This window comes from Streptopelia decaocto (genome assembly GCF_964273445.1).
Source record: "Streptopelia decaocto genome assembly, chromosome: 7".
Classification (NCBI taxonomy): Eukaryota; Metazoa; Chordata; class Aves; order Columbiformes; family Columbidae; genus Streptopelia; species Streptopelia decaocto.
This window is the reverse complement of record NC_138661.1, coordinates 40,291,404-40,313,081: the sequence shown is the minus strand read 5'-3', so window position 1 is coordinate 40,313,081 and position 21,678 is coordinate 40,291,404. Positions and strand designations below refer to the sequence as shown.

Below are 21,678 nucleotides of genomic sequence, written 5' to 3'. Positions count from 1 at the left end.
CGGGGCCGGGCTGGGCTGCGCAGGATGGCGGAGGGCGCGGCGCTGCGGGCCGTCAGGGGCTGCCTGGCCGCCTTCCCGCGGGAGGCCCGCGGTGAGCGCCGGGCCGGAGGCGCGGCTGAGCGGGGCGGGCGGTGGGCGGCCCGGCGGGAGCGGGCGGGAGGCCGGGTGCGAGCGGCGGGCACTGCGGGCTGGGCCGGGCCCCGCCGCCTCCCGGAGCTCTCCACGGGCCCAGCCCGCCCTGCGGAAAGGAAAACTCGGTGTCCGACTGCCGCAGATGGCACCTGCATGGGCTGAACTGGAGCCCCCGCACTCCTGCTCTGTTTTCAGCCAAGTGTTTCCAATGTGGAGGAGCAGCAGAAAGGCCGCTGCAAAAAAGAAAATGAAACTCGAGAAAATGGCCCTTGTAGTTTATTTTCCTATGTATAAAATAGATAAGCAAAGCACCATTCCAGCTTCCCCAAATTCTGTGGTGTCACCTCTGTGTCAGAGATGCGTCTCCTGTAACGTGTGTCCTCCATGCTGACTCTGGCGTGGCCGCTTGTGGCAGCAGCTGTGGCCGACAGGAGAGCAGCAGCGTGAGCCCTGAGCTGTCTGGCTCCAGTACCCTCCCTGACAGCCTCTGGGTTTTAACAGAGCGATTTCTGGAGCCAGGGCGCCACTACTTGCTTTCAGTTGAGTGCCTGTGGTCGGGGGTTTGAAGCCAGTTAGTGTGCTTGTGGAAGGTGCTTCTCTTGGGACACTGCGTAAAACTGTTTTTGTTTGCCTGGACAGAGCTGGGGTGGACGGAGTCCGTACCTTATCTTGATAGGCCTCCGTCCCCGCTGGAGTTTTATCGAGAGTGGGTAAGTCCAAATAAACCTTGTATCATTCGGAACGCCATCAGCCACTGGCCGGCTCTGAAGAAATGGACCTCAGCGTACCTCAGGTATGAACAAGCTTTGGGGCAAGGCTGGTGGTTAATTTTGGTTAACTTCAGTAAAACGCTCTTGGATAATCTTTGCTTTTATCCGTAAGATTAGCTCACATTTCTCTGTACAAAGGTGTTTGGTCTTGCTAAGCTTCTTCCTGCAAACACATTGTCCTGAGCAGTTCCGATGCGGGCAGCAGGGCGGGAGTTTTGACTGTGCAGCCAACAGAGTCAGGCTATGAAACGCAGTCTGATCACTGTGCTCTGGCCAGTGCTCCACTTGGTAGCCTCCCAGTTCACATGGGGCTGTAGCGCTGTAAGAACTGACCCTTTTGTGACTGAGTACACCTTAAAAAAAAAAACATCAACAAACAAAAAACCAAACCAAAACACAAAAACCACAAACAAACAACACAACAAAACCCCACTCTTTTTGAGAGGGGATTTCTGCTTAGACCTAAAATCTATGGGTTTAAAATTAAATTATTCCTGGAAATAAGGACTCTCAGCCTCATTATGTTTGTGTCTGTCAGTCTCTGTCTGCCCTCTATCCCTCCTTGAATACTTCTGAACATACGACCACCCAGATTTGGCTGGGATAAGGTGTCCCAAGGATATCAAGCTCTGCCACGATTCATGAAAAGAAGAGGCTGAAGAGGGTCCTCAGCCTGCACAGAGGGAAAGGGAGCTCCTTTATGAACTCACCTGTTAGACACAAGAGAATTTAGAGAGGTGAAAAATACTACAGTTGCCTTGACCACAGGCAGTAAGCAGAGCAAAATGCCAGAGTCCTTACTGAACAGTAGAAAATGTAGTCAAGAGACCTCCATCCATGGAAAGCCAAGGTTCTTCTGCTTGCTGCCCAGGAAACATGTTGTTTTAAAAGTAACTGGTGTCCAGTATATGGGCCAGTTGCAGATCTGGCCATAAACCTTTGATTTATTTTGCAGGGAGGTAGTAGGTTCCAAGGTAGTGAGTGTGGCAGTAACACCAAATGGTTATGCAGATGCAGTGTTTCAGGACCGTTTTGTCATGCCAGAGGAGCGCCAAATGCCTTTCATGGACTTTTTGGACATTGTGGAGAAGAAAGTGACCTCTCCCAACGTATTCTATGTGCAGAAGCAGTGTTCAAACCTCACCGAGGAGTTCCCTGAACTAGTGTGTGATGTGCAGCCTGACATACCATGGATGAGTGAGGCGCTTGGTAAACCTTCTGTTTCTCCTATGTTTAGTATTTTGTATGGAGCTTTAAAACAATCATGCTAGGGACATGGACAATGTTTGTTCGGTTTCTGGATGCCACAGCTTGGTTTGGTTTCAGCCTCTTAGAAAGCAGAAGTGGAAAAATACTTAATAGGAGTATAATCCAAGTTTTGGGTTTGGATTACTCCAGAATCACTATGTCAGTTGTGTGTGGGGACCATCACAACTGAAATAACGTGGTGACAGGGCCATACAGCACTTCCTTTTGTATAGTGACTTTTCTCTGATTTAGAGTCATGTTTCTACTTGGATTTGTGCTGTTGCTACCAGAGCCAGCATAACAACCGAGTGAAACAACACACAGCCCCCACCCGCTTCGGTAAAATTACAGACATTTGTTTCTAGTTAAAGGCTGTTCTGTTTCAGTTGGTTTATATTTCACAGCATGTCTTTCCTTAAAATGTCAATGGAAGTTATTTACTGTGATCTCACTTTCATTTTGCAACTGTGTGTAGATGTGCTGTGGTTTCTGTGTGAGCTGAGTCTTAGGGATTTGGAATGTGGAAACAAAGGGTTGTAACCATTGATTTTTAGGGTGGATGTCACGAAGTTCGGTGGGCACTGCAGTGGTTTCCAATGTAGAAGGAGGTTACTCTTGCTCACAGAGTGCTATTTGCAATGAAGCCTACCATAGTTGTGGAGGAAGTTAAAGGACAGAATTTGGCAGAAAATTATTTGAAATGCTTTTAAACATGATACTTGAAGTTCTTTTTGTGTTGACAACATTTCTCTATTCCCCAACCATACAGGGAAGAAACCTGATGCTGTGAATTTCTGGCTCGGGGAATCAGCTGCTGTGACATCTTGTAGGTATTGTATGGCACTGTAAGCCATCTGTGTGCTTTCAGCACTGGTTTAAACGGGTTTCCTTTGAGTTAGTGGCTTGGTGGAACTGTGTGTTTTCTCCGACAAGGCAGTTCTACTTTAATGTGGGGTTTTTTTGCATTCTTTCTGCTGTACTTCTGTAGCGTCTTGCTGCTGTGTCTCTGGGTGCATCTACTGGCATTGTGTCAGGCAAGACACTTGCCATTTGCTTTGTTGAATACATGTGCTACAACTTTATATTGTTACTTTCCGCTCCTACTGTCTGCAAAAAGAGGAAGCAGCCCGATAATAAGAGGAGAAGCTGACGCTTTCAGTTTACTGTATGTTCTGGTGTAGAGAAGGAAATAACACTGATTTTCTCTCTTTCTCCACATCTCTTTTTTTCTTTTGTTTTTCTTTTTCCTCAACTCCAGTGCATAAAGATCATTATGAGAACTTGTACTGTGTGATATCTGGAGAGAAGCATTTTCTACTGCATCCACCGAGTGACCGTCCCTTCATCCCATATGGTACATAATTTACTGTGCAGCATGTCCAGAGGTTGGAAGGAGGAGAGACTAAAATATTGGAAGATATGAAAAAGGAAGCAGAGATAGCGTTTTTATGTTTATGCGGTGTTACTCTTTCCAGTGTAAACAGAAATATCTTCTGTTTCATGCTGCAGGTAGTTTGTAAAACAAACTTTATTCTGAGGTCAGGTTTTCCAGTCCTGTAAAGTAACAGGTTCGTTGATACTCATGGCAGTCTCTTCAGCTTTAGACTCTTAAGTATCTTGTCAGTATCATGACATGTCATCTTTGGTGTTTAACATGTTTGAATTCTGCCTGCTCATTTTTTTCTCTAGGAAAAAAAGCCATGATGCTGAAAAATAAGTTGTAATTTAATGAAATATTAAAGTTACTAACTGAATCTCTAAGAACTGGAGAAATGAAAAGAAGATATTATTGTGGCAGCATTACTTTGCATTGCCTATTTTATCTTTCTTTATGTATGTAGGAGTAGTTATATTTATACAGTCCTAAAATTACATTCAGCCCTTTGAAGGCAACTGCAAGGCTGATGTGGCACCTGGTAAAAATGAGTTTGACATCCCTGGACTAGTCCATCCCCCCCACCATTCACTAGACCAGGTTGCTCAAAGCTCCATCCAGCCTGACCTTGAACACTTCCAGTCATGGAGCATCCACAGCTTCTCTGGGCAACCTATTCCAGCGTCTTACCACCCTCATTGTTAAAAATTTCATTCTTATATGCAATCTAAATTTATCCTCTCTCAGTTTAAAACGTTTGCCCCTTGTTCTGTCCCTGCAGGCCTTGGTAAAAAGTTTTTCTCTGTCTTTCTTATAAACCCCCTTTATATAGTGAAGGGCCACAATAAGGTCTCCCTGGAGCCTTCTCTTCTCCAGGCTGAACATACCCCAACTCTCTCAGCCTGTCCTCAAAGGAGAGGTGGTGTCATATGTATGTGAACGTATGAAATACATGTACATCATATGAATCATGTGCTGTAAAACAAGTTACTATTAAGGCACAGAATAGAGATAATAATTACATTTGATAGTGTGCAGTAAAAAGGACTGCATATTTTTGAACATCAGGTTAATGGAGAGAAACTCTCTCAAGGGAGGGCTTAGAAAACCCATGTGGTGAGGCAATGAAAGAAAAGCAGCCTGCTGTATCTGAAGCAGTTGATGAGCCCAGTCGGATAAAATTAGAAGTGAAAGGCTGACCACAAGCCAGTAGTAACTCTTATGTAGTTCTGTATTCAGACTGACTAAAAAAAACAAAAGAAACTGGATAAAAATTGAAATGAACAAAGGGAAGGACAGTGACGACAGTACATTGAAAATGGGTTTGTCTTAATTTTTCTTTTACTCAGTGAAAGTGTGACATACCCTGCTGTTAGTTTCTCTGAGTGGTGTTATTTAATTTTTTCTCTGGTTCCAGAGCTCTATCAGCCAGCAACCTACCATGTATCAGAAGATGGCTCATTTGAAATTGTGGATGAGAAGAGTGCAGATAAGGTAAAAAGTATATATCAAGAACACAATCAATACAGTAAAAATAGTTTTGAGTGCTGCTAAGCCTTCAAACTGAGCATATTGATTGATACTTAAAAATCCTTCGTTACTGGAAAGAGAATGCCCAGATATTTCACTTGTATTTTACTATTCACAAAGGATACCCAGCTTCCAGAAAAGATTGTTAGTGCATACCTAAAACCATTGATATAATAAACTGTCTTCCATGCACTGAACGTAAATAGATCAAGTAAAAGACTGGTAAATGGATCAACGATAAAGGAATTGATTTCATTAAGATCGAAATAGACTTATCTGCATTCACTTTCTTTTGGCCCTGTAGTCAGGGCTGGATTTTGGTCTACAGCAGTATCACCCAGTGTAATAGAACACATCTGTCTCAATGAATAAATGGTGTTTTCCTAGTAGTAGTAAGATATATTTGATTAAAATGTATAGATCTGGAGGCACTTTACAAAAACTTGGCGGCCTTTTGTATCTAATCTCTCTCCTTTTGCCTCTGCAATGTGTGACTAACACTACAGCTGAACTTGAGCTGGGGCTTTTTCTCTGTTTCCAGAGGGGTGCTTATGGAATCTCACGGGAGCATTCCTGTAGTGCAGTAAGGTGGAGTGTTGAGGTTTATTAGTCTGTAGGACATGTAAGAAATGAATGCAGGCAAGAGACCCCAACAGGAATGGGGGGTTTAGCTGCTGGGAATAAAATTAGACCAGCGAGCTTTAGAGGAAGATAAGAATTTCTAAAAAACTGATGCAGAGAATATACTCAAGTACTGAATGCAGGAGGAACAAGTGACTTAAGGGGCTGGAGGTGTTTTGAAAGTGTGGCACAAGACTGAAATTTGATGGCTGACATTTAGCACCTTTTTCCTAATTAGAAATGCTTCACTGAAGGAGGGAAATTTTTGCATCCTTGACCTATTACCGGTTGAACGTGGAAAGCTCTGTAGCTGTACATGTTTTACTAGGCAAAATACATGTTTTGTAACCTAGTAAGTTTGGTTATAATTTGTTTTTGTGGAAGGTTGCTGGATTTTTTTTACCAGGGTCATGTTCTCTTGCTTTTAGGTGCCATGGATCCCCCTGGACCCGTTGAACCCAAATCTGGAACAGTATCCACTGTACGCTCAGGCAAAAGCTTTGCAGTGTACAGTGAAAGCTGGTGAGATGTTATACCTGCCTTCTCTCTGGTTCCATCATGTTCAGCAGTCACATGGCTGTATAGCAGGTAATGTTTTTGATGCCAGGTATGTTTGTGAACTGTGGTGGGTGTGCAGCTGGAAATCCCACAGCAGAGCATAACTGGTTCATCTGCCTTCCCTCAGGAGGAAATAGCAATCTTGACAGATGCCGTGGGGCTACCTCCTGGCAATTTTTTGTTTGTACTTCAGAGCATTGTTGACAAGCACTAGGAATACAGCAGAAGAAAAAGGCTTTCTAGTTGTCAAGTGTGGAGAAGGATAGCTGATTCGGTGATCATGATCCAGTTTCTGTTTGTAACATGGATCTAAGTTTGTCTGCCTAGCCTGTTAACTGCAAGTTGGTAATCTATATATTTTCACAAAGAAACTGCATGTGGTGTGTGCTGTTACCACGTCAGGTTATCAAAAGTCTTTTAATGTTTCTCTTTGTAGGAATTATCATAATCTATCTTGCTTTTTCCTTCCCGAAGAGAGTTCCAGAATTTCAAGCATTGCTCATTTGGACAGGTGGAGGGGTGGGGGTGATGCAAAGTGTTATTATATCCTGTAAGTTTTGCACGGTTTGAAAAAGAGTTTTTTGCTGTCCTTTACATGGAATAATCCTGCCTGCCCAGGAAGAGTAAATACAGTATTTTGAACAATGTAACATTAGTATTCGTGTAACACTGCAAATATTGGCAAATATTGCTAGCCCTTTTTTTTTCCCAGTATTTGCGATATTGTGATAAAAAGACAAGCTAACAGTAAAGCAGCATTTCTGATTCTCTTTTGTCAGTAATGCTGCATCACTCCTTAAAGATTTTTCAGAAAAAAGTAGAGTTGTTTCCAGTTGCAAGCCCGTGGCCACTTTCTTTAGCAGAAATATGGAAGAGTTCATGAGTTTATTTGGCCTTTGGTCTATTAACTGCACTACAGTCTGTATACACTTGAAAAATCAGTATTCTCTGAGTCAATTCTAATGAAAGTCTGAAGCTAGAGTAGATCTTCCTCCAAGGACCATTGTTACAATATTATACTGCTTGGCTTATTTTTTTAGGAGATGTCTGCCAAAATGAAAACGAGAAGCAGAATTAAAGCACTGACCATTGTGTAGTAGTGGTGAAATTGTCATCCCCTACACACTCACAGGAAGAGAAGTTCCTATCCAGATATTAAACTTTGCAGTGTATTTGGTATTTTTGGTCTAAACAGAAGCATACATTTTCTGTTCCTAAATATTTTGCCAGCTCCTGCTTCAAGGAAACCCCAGGGTAGAGTCTGAAGAGGAAGTGGTTTGTGTTAAGACAATTGCATTGACAGCACTATTAAAGAGCTCTAATGTTTGCTTACATTATTTTTGGCTGTAGTCAAAGATTTGCTCCTTTCAAATTTCAGTCAGTAATAAGGAAAAGCTGAACTGTGTAAAACAGTGTATGAACACGTTTGTGAATCATTGCATTCTAGCCTTAGAAATGTTTTCACTTTTTCTTGTCTCCTCAGTAAATTATTGGTATGACATGGAATATGACCTTAAGTACAGCTATTATCAACTACTAGATTGCCTCACAAAAGCCGTGGAAGTGTCATAGCAGAAGTGGAAGACTCAAGCTTGTGATCCCTGTCTCTGATGTGATACAATCATCATCATCTGCAGCTGGAGTACAAACATGATTCACGTGAAAAGAACTGAACATTAAATTATCCTCAACAACACCTATCAAACAGATCATGGCAATTTTGCTTGATTTCAGAGTTCAGATCAATTGGCCAGTTTTTTTGGCTTGTAAGTACAAGGTTTGATAACAACATTTTTAGACCTTGCCTCAGTGACAGTGAGCAAAACAAAATTTGAAGAGAGGCAGTCCAGGTTTTGGGAATCCTGAAACAGAAGCTGTGTTTGTTCAGATCTACAGATTGCTTTTGTAACAAAGCAAGCAGACAAGGAACAACCTGCTCTGCCACACACTTGTGCATCAGGCTGCATCGGTCTAACACGTGTACTCTGCTTAAGGCAAAAGTCCTGTTCAGTTGTAATTCACTAAGTTCAGTGGCTGTGGTGTTTTGATGGTGAGAAATTACAACTTCTGCAATAAAAGGTCAGTTTAAAAGCTTATTTCTGTCCTAATTTATTACCTTTTTTTTTTTTTTCCAAATGATGTGATGGGTGAAGGACATTAAGCAGACAAGCAAAAGTCAATGCTGACTATTTTCCTTGTTAAGCTACATGTTTTTCTTGCTGTTTTCTATTTCTTTCCACCATTGTATTTAAATGTAGCTGCATTCTCTTACATCCTGAGTGGTGATTTTTGAGTTGCTTTGCCAGATGTAGAGTCAATCTGCACTTCACCTGTGGTCTTGTGGCATGACAAGTGATTCTGCAGCTTGTAGGCTCATTGGCTGTTGCGTTCCTTTGCCATTGTTTGTTGCCTAAGGTACTATCAGATGATCTGTGTGAAAATGTAGCCAGTTTCTGCAGCCTTAGTTCCCATTTGCATTTCCACAGAATAGAATGAGACTACTCACATGTCTGCGACCTGCAGAGTAGGACTAGAAGGCTATTAAACACAGAGTCATTGTAAAAACGTAGCATTGTTGTTTATGAAAACCAAAAGTTGGTATTTATTGTCAAATCTTCAGACAGTTCCTTAGAAACATCAGTGGGATGGACTGGAGGGAAATTTATTTTCCATGTATTATGAAAATGCAGACCCCCTTTAGATGAGTGTGGTTATTGTGAAAAAAAAATATAATCATTCTTTTACTTTGTCTGTTTATTTTGTTTTTTAAAAAAACACAGTTAAAGCATAAAGCATAATTTTACTTTGTGGTGCTTTACCAAAAATTGCTGAAAACTCAAGAGGGATTAAGGGCAGGCTTTGTTTCAAGGCCAGATTAAGATGTCAGGTTACTCCAGGCTTTCCAGTTTGTGTTCCTTGTGCCAAGCCTTGCCAACCAAGCCGGTTCTGCAGTAGAATCCAGACTTGCCCACAGTTGGGGGAAAGGCAATTTGACTGTCTCTTTTTGTCATCTTGGGATTTTTAATTTAGTCTGTCTCTATAATCAAATGTAAGATAACACACCAGGAACACACGACAGCTTGTGTCTGTGCAAGCGGACAGTGTTCTGCACCAGCCCCGAGCCGAGTGCCCAGGGGGAGCTGTGCTTGGAACTACATCTCCCAGCAGCACTGGCCGGCTGGAGGAAGCAGTCACGATGGTTCCTCCTGGACTTCAAACAGGGATTTGAACCCTGAGAAGCGACAGGTTCCTGACGATCCCGTGTCACGCAGCCCACGTCTCGCCACAAGAAAGGGCGACTCCTCTCCCGCCAGCAGAGCCGGGATGGTGGTGCAGGTGTCGGTCCTGCCTTTCTCCCGCTGCCTGTTCGACGACCCCGTGCAGATATGCGTGGAGGGACTCCAGCCACAGCAGGCAGTCACCCTCCGAGCCAGCCTCCTGGACGAGAGTGGCGAGCTCTTCCAAGCCCATGCTCGCTACCGAGCTGGGAGCAGCGGAGAGCTGGACCTCAGCTGCTCCCCTGCGCTGGGGGGCAGCTATTCGGGAGTGGAGCCCATGGGGCTGCTGTGGTCCCTGCAGTCTAAAGCGCCCTACAAGCGACTGGCAAAGAGGAATGTCCTGACCCCTTTCTGTGTGGACTTGGAAGTGTATGAGGGCCACGGGGACATGAGCCAGTTGCTGGGAAAATGTACCAATGAGCGATGGTTTTTAGGAGAGGGGGTGAAGAGGATTTTGGTCAGAGAAGGTCGTCTGAAAGCAACCCTCTTCCTCCCTCCTGGTGAGTTTTAATTCCATTCTGGTTTTCTGGATGTGGCTTATACCACGTATTGTGCCCTGTGGCCACTGGATGTGCTTGGGAAACCAGAGCAAAACCTCAGCTAATGATTCCCTCAGCCTGTGCTTGGTCCGGCTGCTTGGATCCTCACAGCAGAGCAGGGAGCAGCTGGCACTGCCCTGGCTGGTGGAGTGCTGAGGCGGGGTGTGCTGGGAGGGCCGCAGGGGTAACACAACGTCTGTTCTGTTTGCTCTAGCCGAGGGACATCAGGACCTCCCCTGCAATGAGAACTCTGGGCAAAAGTGTACATATTTCTTAGCTCTTTAATTTAGCTGACAGGACAAAGAGGCCCCCGGGCTTTGACAGAGCTGTGAGGCATGACAGCTTGGGCTGTGGAGCAAGGAATGACAAGATATGGTGGGACCACTGGGCTCAGGCTGCAGCCAGCCCAGGGTGCTGCAGCAGCTGCCATGGATCTTCCTGCAGGCTCTGGACTTGTTTTCCTGTCTCTCTCTTTGCCTAAGTAAAAGCCAAAGAAAGAAGTCTGTACCTGGTTGAGCAGCCTGACTGCATGGGATACCTAGGAAGATGAAGACAAATGGGAAAACAAGCTCTTTAATTAAACAGTTGTCATATTCCACAGCTCCATACAGAGACAGTGCCAATATTGGATCCTGTGTAAAGCTGCTCTTAACCCTGAACTGTTTATGTTCCTTGAGGAGGACTTAAACATGAATATCTTGCTCTGTAATGAATAAAACCTCTCTTGCAGCTGCTGTGACACCAGATCATGTAAGGCAAGTCTGGCTGTAAGAATTGGCAGATCAGCAGCAGGAAAGAAAGGTCCTAGAAGCCTGAATTGGCGATGGTCAGTGCTGGTATTTGTGGGTGCATTTCATAACTCAGGTATTCCCTCCCTGAAAAACCTGCTAGCACAGTTCCTGAAGAAACGCAGCTCATGTGGCACTACTGTTTGTTCATCAGTCCCCAAAGGCCTGATAACATCTAGGCCAATTTCAGCTGAAAAGTATGGTAGGAGAAGGATGCCCAACATAGGAACTTCCTATAGTAAGTTCCTAAGAGAGACATGTATCCAAATTGGTGTCCTTACAGTGATTGGATGTGTTCCTGAGAACTGAGAATCTCCATGGAAAGCTTCAGAGGATAATTTCCTTTTGATATCTACAGTGCTGATGTGTGCTGAGGGGGCACTACTGAAAGGACAATGATAGAAGCTTTTCTCTTTGAGTGTGTATATATATATATATTATATACACTTTTCATTGCAGGACCTGGTCCATTTCCTGGACTTATCGATTTGTATGGATCTGGAGGAGGTCTTGTTGAATACAGAGCAAGTCTTCTGGCTAGCAGAGGCTTTGTGACTCTGGCTCTTGCTTACATGGCCTTTGAAGATCTACCTGCTGTGCCAGAGATTCTTGAACTGGCCTATTTTGAGGAAGCTGTAAACTTTTTGCAGAAGCAGCCACAGGTAAGAGATGAATTATGGTGCTTATCATGTTGGAAACTATTTTCCAGTTTTCTAATGTGAAGGGCACTATGTCACTGAATGCAACTAAGTTTCTGAAATGTTAGAAGAAGAGGGCATTGCTCTGAAAGACAGCATGATCTGAGAGATGTAAAAGTATGTGCCTCAAGTCTAATTTTGCAAGTAGTTGGATAGCTGTTTTTGTACAGCATCTTATCACAGTCCATAGAATGTTGTGCAAACCAGTGTTTGTGTGAGATTAAATCAAAGCAGTTCTTGGACTAGACGCACAAACCTCCTTAATTTTTTTCCCCTACTTTTGCATCTTTCAAGATTTTGGAAGGGCAAAAAATACATTTAATTTTTCAACTATTTCTGAAATGTTACAGGCTTTTGATTCTGACAGTAATAAAACACTTTAACAACAGAATCTCTTACAGTTGTATCACTGGAGACTGCACCATGTCTTAAGAAGCTGGGGCTGTATTTGGACAAGTATGTGGGATGAGAAGGACGCTTTATAGCTATATATCATCATATTTAAACCAAAAGAGACTGAGAGAAGTTAAGTAGCATTTAATCTTTGAATGGAATGCTACTTAATGTGGTATTCATTTCACATAGTTACTTTCTAACACATGGACACCAGGAATGTAGCCAGCGTGAGAGCAGAATTCAGCCTTGTTTGTTTATCTTGTTCCTTATGGATCTCTGAAACTTCCAGAGCATCTTACAGGACACACATTACTAAAGTGAATTTGGTGTGAAGAGACTTCACTATAAATAAGTTGATTTAAATAGTTGTTTGGCTTACTCAACCTCAGGTGTAATGAACCTTATGTGTTGCAAGACAGAACAGAAGAGAACAGGTCAGCTGTAGGAGAGTATAAAAAAAAAAGGCATAAAAGAAAATCAATGCAAGTAAACCCATGAAAAAGTAGTTTTCCAAAGGGGACCTGAGGAGAGAAGATTGAGGGGGTTTGGAGGCAGGAGCAGTAAAAGATACAATACTGAGAGCAAGTGTCTAGCCAGGATGTGGAGGGAGCAAAGAGGCTTTGTCTGCAGAGATCACCAGGAGGAAAAAGTGTTACAGGAGGAGAAATGTTGAGGAGCTGTGGAATTCATAGTCACTCATGTGGAGGCTCAGCAGAGGGATAGATATGGGAGTGATATAACCTGAACAGAGAGAGATAAGGGGTAAAATATGGGCTGTCTTAGTTGGCTCAGGAGTGGGGAAGCAGAACTGGAGACGTTTCAGCGCAGGAAAAGAGGAGTTGATAATGGTTGTTTCATAATTGTGTTTCAGGTGAAAGATACTGGCATTGGCGTTTTGGGCTTGTCTAAAGGAGCTGATCTAGCCCTTTCCATGGCTACATTCCTACCTGGCATCAAGGCAGCTGTCAGCATATCTGGAAGTGGTTTTAATTCTTTCATTCCCTTGCAGGGGAATGGCTTCACTATTCCTCCCCACCCATATGATTTGGGGAGGATGAAGATCAATGAGTCTGGCCTAGTAAATTTTTCAGATGTCCTAGATGATCACAGGGACCCAGCGACTTGGGATTGTCGCATTCCCATGGAGAGGTCCACGGCCAAGCTCCTCTTCCTGTCCGGAGAGGATGACACGAACTGGAAAAGTGACCTCTATTGCCGGGATGCCGTCCACCGCCTTCAGCAGCATGGACTGGAAGTGGAGTTTTGCTCCTATTCCGGAGCAGGGCACCTCTTGGAGCCACCATACTTGCCTCTGTGCCAGGCTTCGATCCACAAAGTGTTTGGAATAGTTATGTGTTGGGGAGGGCAATGGCGGGAGCATGCCAAAGCCCAAGAAGATTCATGGCGCAGGATACAGACCTTTTTCTGGCAACACTTGGTGGACTCAGACATCCCTAAGAGCAAGTTGTAGTGGGAGGTGTCAAAGATGCTGACCAGGGTTGGTATTTCAGCTCTCACTGAATCTTGGAAACCCATGGAAAATTTCCTGGCCAGCCTTTCTCCGAACGTCATTGTTGCATAGTTGTTTATTTTCATTTCCCAGATAATTTCCCATTTGTTAGTTGGATTTTAGTTGAGTGGTGGCCTCTGCTGTGTTGTAGGTTGGCACCATCTGATCCGCCTGTGTGTTGTAGTCATCTGAGAAAAACCCAGCATCCTGTCATGCAGGTTGCATTTGTACTAAGCTATCTTTGCCCTCAGTCTCCAGCCATCTCCTTTGGTGCCAGGGAATACTCACACAGGAGGAATTTTCTATAGAACTGTTTAGTCTTGCACCTTTAACTAACCTAGACGTGAACAGCCATTTGTTGGGACAGCACATCTGTACACTTTCCTTTCCTCTTGCTATTTCATTTTTTCACATTTCTTAGTAAAAAGGTTGTGGCAGTCCTGATCTCAACTAAGTAAAGAGGCACTCTTCTGACTTATTCTGAAGTGCAGTGATAACATTTTTTTTTCTGGTACCTCAAAAAACAGAAGACATTAATCTTACCAGGTTACACTGGTTGTATCTCCTGTGGACTTCAGATAAGTTCCACATCATGGTAAAGTTTTCACTGCACTGCTCAATAAATACAATGTGTATGTGTGTAGGCACAGTTTACTTGAAATTATCTGAATGGAGCCTTCAACTGTCTTTATGCCTATTCATACATAGGCAGCAATCCTGGCTGAAGGGTTTCTATACAGGAGTCCTGACCTCCTACTGGTTAGAGTGGTGGTGGAATTTGCAGTGCTCAAGGTGGGGGTGCTACAGATGTGTTACATACTTGCTTTTGAATGTTGAAAATCAGTTTATCCTCCTATTGAGGAGGAAGAATAAAGCTGCTGCTGCTGCTGCTGAATTCTGAGGAGACTGTGACCTACTTCATGCATTAGTGGGATAGTGGCATACAGCTGCTTGCTGGCGTTTTCTAGATATCAAATGGCATCAACTGAGCAAATTATGCTTCCTGGAGCAGTCAAGGCTCCCATTCTGACCGTGGAAGCCAGCAGGAGCTGGGGTTCTCTGCATTTGCTGAGGCAGCAAACCCTTGCCTTTGGGAGAGCAGTAGTACCTGGTTTCCAGTTTCTGCTGAGACATGAGCCCTGCAAGAGCCTGGATCCTGCTGAGGCCACAACTGTGCCCTCAGTTTTCTTGCTTCAGGGAGCAATGGCTATGCAAAATGAGCATGTTGGGCCTCCAAAGGCTGCAGATTCTCATGCAATACATCCAGTGCAGAGTGTGCCCCTTCAGTTACTTCTGATTTTCCCACCCCAGCCTTCCTCAGAATGGTCGATGGGTACCACTTAGCTCAAGGTGTGGGCAATTAGAGTGGGGAGGTCTTGCTCCTTCTCACCTGTACTCATCATCGATCAAATTTTCTGCTATTACCTCTTCTTCATTTCTGTTTTTCCCTTGAGTATCTGTGTCCTGCATGGACTGTGGTTCTTCCAAATGCTTAGTGAGTGAACAGGACCTGGCAGAAGAGCAACATGTAGCAGCAAGGGAAGTCAAACATATTTAAGCAGTTCAGTCTGAATAAGGGACATTTTCTTTTCCCTAATTTTTTCCATTTTATTGGAGCAGTCAAAAAAACCCTGGGTTGTCCATCCACATTTGCCTCAGACTCAGGGCGCAAGACTATGATACAAGTGATTTTGTTCTTCTGTTTTTACTGAAAACAGTGAGGCTGATGCAGTACACTGTGGTGTTCTCCAGCCTGTGGACTAACTCACGTCTATTTTAGTCCTTTCTGAGGGGAAGAAAAACATTCTCAGCCTTCAATGGGCAGTTTACAGATCTATGCTTTGAATTACAAAATTGTGAGCTTCTGAGAAAATAAATTTTCTTTAGCAAACTATCATTAAAAGTAAAAATACTTCAGTGTGGTCAGTGATGCTTTCATACAGTCTGTTACACTGTCACATTCAGCAGTCGGGTTCAAGGAAAACAGTGTGTTGAAACTAGAGGATGAAGGGAGCTGATGGGTGACTCCATAGCACATAGGACCTCTTTGTTTTGTTGCTCTGGAATGAAAGCTTTGCCACCAAGTTAAAAGCCTTTTGTTTCTCACTTGGATGGCAACAGGCAAGAAAGACTGAAAAAGCTGATTTAGCTGGACAGCTCTGTGCCACATACCAACAGGAAAATATGCCAGCCAACCCAGTTGCACTGGGAATTCTTCGTAAATCAGCTGGCCTTTTAAAGTTAAACTCAAGTTTGAAGCATGTCTTTGGGAAATAGAAACTGGAAACTGAAGGAAGACTAATATAAAATAATTGCAAATGGCCTAACTTCAATAAAATGCATATGCCTGTTCTTGAGCATGTTCTTCAGTGTTTTGCTGAAGACTTTCACTATTTAATATTTCTTCTGTTGAAGAGGTGATTTAGACAAATTGGGCTAAGATGACTTTTTCTTTCCAAGTTAGTGACTGAAATTCTACTAATTGCAGACTGTAGAGTTAAGGTTTTTTATATAATTTCTCCAGGCTTACAGACAACGTTATTCAAGAACAACGTGAGAGTTATTATTTAATTAAAGGTAATTGATCTTTAGCTGCAAAAGAGCCTACGCCAAGCACGACTGATAAAACTAATAAAAGTTGAATGGAGAAAGCTGTTCTTGTAATCTGCTTGTAATTGAAAAGTGCTTCAGATAAAATAGAGCATCAAAGAACTAGCTTGAACTGAAAAATCTGTTTGATGCTTACATCACTCATCCCTTTGTTTAGCACTTTGCACTACATGTCTATTATGAGAATGAGAAAAGCTTGTGGCAAGTCTTGGGAAACTGAGAAGAAATATCCCCACATGTAAGCTGCTATGAACAATTTATTATAAGGGAACAGTACGTCTTGCAGTGCTCTTTTGAGGCAGGATGGTTTCCCTTGCTAATTTGGAATCATACAGCAATCGAGATTGCTGATTTGCCAGTGTGCATTCTTAAAACTTTCCTTCTTTGCTCTGGTTCAACTTGTGGTCCATCTACATAGAAAGGAGATTAACCCCCCCAAAAAATGGGTGAAAAAGCATGTCCTTGAGTGCAGCATTGCTAAACTCTACGTTAGCTTAACTGCCGAGACCCCATGCATCTAAGATAATCTGGTGAATATGATCCAAGTTCTATGAAGCATATTAGTTTTTTTATTTTAAATTAGATGTCCCTTAAGCAGGCTCACTGTGGCCTTTGGTCACAGCTTATCCTTTTCATTTGGGCCTTCTGTATCACAATGCAGATGATGATTTTCTTTACATAGCTCCATCCTGCCGTCCTGTCTACTCAGTAACCCTACAGGAAAAGCTCCAGGGACTCCAAACAGTTTGGAAACATTGGGACACTGCAGGGAGCAGTGTCCTCTGCACTTCTCAAGGCTTTTTGAAAAAACTTACGGGGTTATTTCCCCAAATTTTGCCATATGTGTTGTTAGGCTGTATAGAGCTGAGGAAGAAAGAAGTTCTTGATGTTCTTTACAGAACATCTAAAAGAACCAGGTCCCATCAGGTATTTAATTGAACATAAGCTAAAGCTGATCCTGAAGCATTTTGATACACCTACAGTAGAACCTGGAGGAATATGCAAAATAAAAGTAGTCAAAATGCCTTTATTGGTGAAAAGTGAACCACAGGTACAGAAGAGGTGAAACATCTTTGAGAAAGTCGCTATAGATCGAACATCGTGCCTCTGCAGAAGCAGTGAGTACATGGAATTTTCCTAGGGACTGCAAGGAAATTGCAGTGCAAATGTGCTCCTGTAGCACTAGGACCTTCTTACCCAGGAGAAGCAGTGTCTCAGGATGGCTTCTGCAAGCACGGTTGTTTCACGGCTGCAGGAATAAAGGAATGAAGTGGAAGATGAGAATATGCATTGTGCGGTATAATTTAGAAATGACCTTTCTACATTCCCTGTTTCTGTTTCCTGTGTGTATTTAGAAGTCCAAAGATGATCAGGGACTTTTTTTTTTTTAATTCAAAACTTACCAGACTATTTGTTATCAAGCTGTGGGATAAGACCAACATTTAATGACAAAATAAAAAATGTAAAATTTTTTGCTATGTTAGTGTTTTGCTAAGAAATGTATCATTCTACCATTCCAGAAAAAAAATCGCTGTTCTGCGCTCTTTAGTGCTCCATACATGTCATTCAGAAATGGAATCTGAACCAAATGTAGTATTAAGTGCAGAGAAAGAGATACTTTGTTTGAAGTTTGGCTAGAAGGGAAATTGTTGTTTCTGATGAACTAATGCTCCTTGCTGCATTTACTGCAAAATATCGCTGCCATTCATCGTTGTCCAGGACAGAAAATAGAAATGCTAAAACTCACTGTTTTTCAGAGTCTTAAAAAATGTTCCTTGCAAAATTTACATGGAACCTAAAAATACCTGGGCCCTGACTTTAGGTAGCATTTAGAGAAAAATAATGAAATTAATTACATTCTATTAATTTAGGCTCATATCTTTACAGTGACCCAAGCCACTGAACATTCAACATCTTGTGTTTAGACCGTAAATTTATGTCTACATTGAGGTCACTTTGGTGAAAGATGTGGTTTTATGCTCCAGTTCAACTGTTCTGAGAATACCTTGCTGCCCAAAGTAACAGTCAAGCCTTTTTCCTGATTGTTGATCTAACTGAGGGGTAATCCTGTGGAGAAACAAAAACACAAAAGAAGATTAAGATGGTCAGCTGGATCAGAGAAGTAAGCAGCAGAAATGTGCCTGGGGTTATCAAGAGAAGCTGGGGTGAGCAATACTGTGTCTTTCAGGGTCAGTGTGGCCTTTAGCCACTTCTCTAACAAAGATAATTGAGTAACTAGCAGAGTTTTTAGTTAAATTTGTAATAACTAATCCAGCTGATCTAAACTTTGATCTGTTTCTGTACACAGTGAAGCAAATGCTTGGTGGCTCATTGTTTGCTGCCCCTGTTTACAATGGATCTGGTCCTGAAAGACTAAGGTATTTGATAGTGGAGAGAAAATAGTGAAATATGAGTATCAGAGAGAAGCTGAGTAAACGGTTCAAGGGAGGTGTCCTGCATAGAACAGAGCATGTGCATGTCCCTGCCTTCAATTAGAAGAGGAAGTTCAAATGCACTGCTATAATTTTAATATGCAATGGACGGAAGAAGACAGTTTTGAATCAATGAGCCTGTGCTGGCTGCAGGAGTCCATCCCTGGGTAGTGTCAGTCTGATGTTCTCAAACGTCAAGTGCTAACTTGGAATGGATTAATTTTTCTACCCTAGGCATTGGCTGAACAGTGCTTTGGCTTCAGCCATCCTCCCACCTTTCAGTCATTTCATATCAGAGATATTTGTCTTTTTTGCTGCAGTGAGACTACTTTGATACCTGACAACATCGCTGCTGTCACAGTGGAAGGGCAAGAGGTCAGTGGTCTGTACTTTTCAGTAGAAATATCACATGCAGTTGCAGGAACAGCCCAGTACTTACTACTTCCCTATCAGTCTCCATATCACTCCCTGTAAAGCTGAGACCTTCTAGGCTCCATTTAGATCAGAAATGTGCATGGGCAGTTCTGCACTTTTCATGCCTCCTAGGAGCCTTGTTCTTCCTATGGCCATCTGTACCCTCACCTGAGGGCATAATGTCTGGTTTCTCTTTTTTTCTACCTTTTGCACAGCCTTACACCTGTCCCATTGGCCATGACCCAGTCCATTCCAGTTCCAGGTCACCCCAACACCTTGCATGATCTGCTAGTGAAGGGGAGCACTTGAAAACATATGTAAAGCCAAAGCCAGAAGACCACACGATAGCACTGGAAATGAGGAACTGTGAAATTGTGATGATTTAACTGGTGAAGACCAGATGTTATCATGTTGTCTTGTTGATAAATGACCTCAAACTGATCTTGTTTCTGGCAAGCTACCTTTAGGCTGGTCCGAAGGAGAACTTTGCAGTGGTAGATTTGGTACGATGAAACACTTCTGCTAGTCTAAGTGCTGGAAAACTACAGGGGATGCTCTGCTACTAGCACTGAGAATGATACATGCTGCAGTATATTTACAGTAGCTAATGATTGTATTCAGTGTGTTTTGTATGTGATGAACAGAAATGTAAAGGTGCACCATGTGTGGCACCTCAAGTAGCAAAAAGTGAGATTAGGAGAGTGATAGGCCATTCAGATGGGTCATCCAGACTGGGCTAATTGTTTTCTTGAAGTAATTTTTGTTAGTTTTGGTCTAGTTTAGTGTTTAGTTTTTTAGAATTTTACCAAGGGATCCTGGAGGTGCCTCTTGTTTCCATGTCGTTATTGTAATTTTGAGTTGAGTTTGCTGTTACCAAAAGGGATGCACCTGACACTGCTTTGGTTGTGCATGGTGAAAAGTAATGTCTGCAACAATCAGCTGATTTGACCGTATTTGTGTGTAAGGGAGCTGGTAGCTCACAGAACAGCCAAAACTGGGTACAGAGCCAAGTGTTGGCTACACAGACTGACTGTTACAACTGGGTAGGAACCATTAGCATCACACTGGCAGAACACAGGCATCTCTAGAACATTCTTGTTCAAATGCAGCATGCTCAACTTTCAGTTTCTGGTGGTAGAACTTGCAAAATGGGACATAGCTGTGGTTTGGAGGTTACCTCCCTGTGTGATATGAGAGAAGTACGTAGGTGACAGTACGATTTGTTCATAGTGATATATGTAAGTGATGCAACTTGGCTCAAAGTGAGATGAATGGCCAGATCTTTCAATCTGGTCCGATTCTTTGTGAGGTTCTCCTACACAGATTAGGTTGATGTTACGTTGATAAATACATACATTGATTAAGCTGAGTCTAAAAAATCAAGCATTAAACAGTGGTTTAGAAGCCACACCTTGACACTGTGCAGAATTTGAGAATGACTGTATGAGCTGGACTCAGTGCATTTGGCCTCCTGACCAGTCAGCAATTCCTGCCAGGCAGTGATTACCATGTGAATACTGATCTGCCATACTGATCCTTTGTACTACTGACCAAATACTGCTAATACTAGATTTAAATCTGCAAATAGATGAAATATGTTTGTCATTTGCTTCAACCATGTCAGCCATGTTTCCCATTGTTCTTCAAAGCCTACTCACATGCCATGATCATGAGTGGTTAGAAAATGCAGTAATCCTGCAGTCATTAGCAAAGAAAGCAAACATGAGCAAAGCAGCAGAAGAGATTTTCCTTAAGAGACACGGTTATTTGCTTCTTGTGTGGGTAAGGAGTTTTTCCTTACCTGAACATAACACACCGTGAGTGAATGTTAACATCTTTTTGAATGTAACCTCAAAAAGCTTGTCAGACTGTGACCGTATAGGGAAATTCTCATTTATTTCTAATACGGAAACAGTCATGTATTGCCCATCAATTACATGAGGGATTTAATCTATGTGTCTTTCTTATTTGCAGGGTGACATCCTTGATGCTGATATTCTTGGCAGGAAATTCTAGATAAGGTGTGCACAAGAGGAATTATCTTTTTCAGTTTCAGGTATCAAAATGGGTTAGGAGCTGCCAAACTGTACAGAGATCATGTAGCATTTAAAAGTCAGGAGCGAGCCATGGGTCTTTCCATGCAGCACTATAGCCCTGCAGCACTTTGGGCATTCCCCTTACTAGTAATAGAAGCAGCAATGCATAAAGGAGAAAAGATTAATTATTTTTTGTATCTTTCTCACTTGACAGAGACCTGATTGTTAGAAGTGGGCACCAGCTCTCAGTAAACCCTCCCTTAAATCCCTGGCATGCAGCTCTGGGCTGCTGCCAATGGACTGGCGAGAGAGAACGCTGCTTTAGCTTTGGGGATGTTCCAGTGGAGCGTGCACTGTCTGTTGGAAAGTGGAGCATGACGAAGTTATTCTCCAGTGAAAGGTATGTTTGGAAGACCCTTATTTGCTGATAAGGGCTTTTTTTTTCATCTTGCAAGAAAAGTTTCTAAGTGGCAATTCATATGGGAGGATCCTTCTCTCAATGGGACTGTTGGTCTGAATAACTACATGGTGTCCTTTCTTACCATATATGCAGATGCAATTAAAAAAAATAATCTTTGTGGTGTGTCCATCAAACTTTATCTAGCTACAGCTTTACAGTGAATATTCATATTCCAGTTTGTAGTATGAGGTAGTAAATGTTCACACTGTAAAGCCATCTGAAGCCTTTAGTAATTCTGATAGCCTTTGTAACATTCCTGACTATTTTAGATAGGATGGATTAT

The 21,678-nt window shown here is 42.7% G+C and overlaps 1 protein-coding gene across 4 annotated transcripts; it reads left to right on the top strand.

Moving 5' to 3' along the window:
- The first annotated feature begins 8 nt into the window (after positions 1-8).
- Positions 9-21,266, top strand: JMJD7 (jumonji domain containing 7). Of its 4 annotated transcripts, XM_082057557.1 has the most exons (9): positions 9-91; positions 772-925; positions 1,858-2,111; positions 2,920-2,976; positions 3,409-3,504; positions 4,943-5,019; positions 6,105-6,264; positions 7,718-8,313; positions 11,299-11,384. In XM_082057557.1, exons 1-8 carry the CDS (start codon positions 25-27, stop codon positions 7,804-7,806), a joined length of 954 nt encoding a protein of 317 aa, XP_081913683.1. In that variant the 5' UTR covers positions 9-24; the 3' UTR covers positions 7,807-8,313; positions 11,299-11,384. The 4 variants fall into 4 exon arrangements, with proteins under 4 accessions (XP_081913683.1, XP_081913682.1, XP_081913681.1 ...); XM_082057556.1 differs by lacking the exons at positions 9-91; positions 772-925; positions 1,858-2,111; ... (3 more) ...; positions 6,105-6,264; positions 7,718-8,313 and adding exons at positions 9,513-10,012; positions 12,805-13,431; positions 20,874-20,920; positions 21,150-21,266 and having other exon boundaries at positions 11,299-11,501; XM_082057555.1 differs by lacking the exons at positions 9-91; positions 772-925; positions 1,858-2,111; ... (3 more) ...; positions 6,105-6,264; positions 7,718-8,313 and adding exons at positions 9,513-10,012; positions 12,805-13,431; positions 20,874-20,955; positions 21,150-21,208 and having other exon boundaries at positions 11,299-11,501.
- Positions 21,267-21,678: the final 412 nt, after the last annotated feature.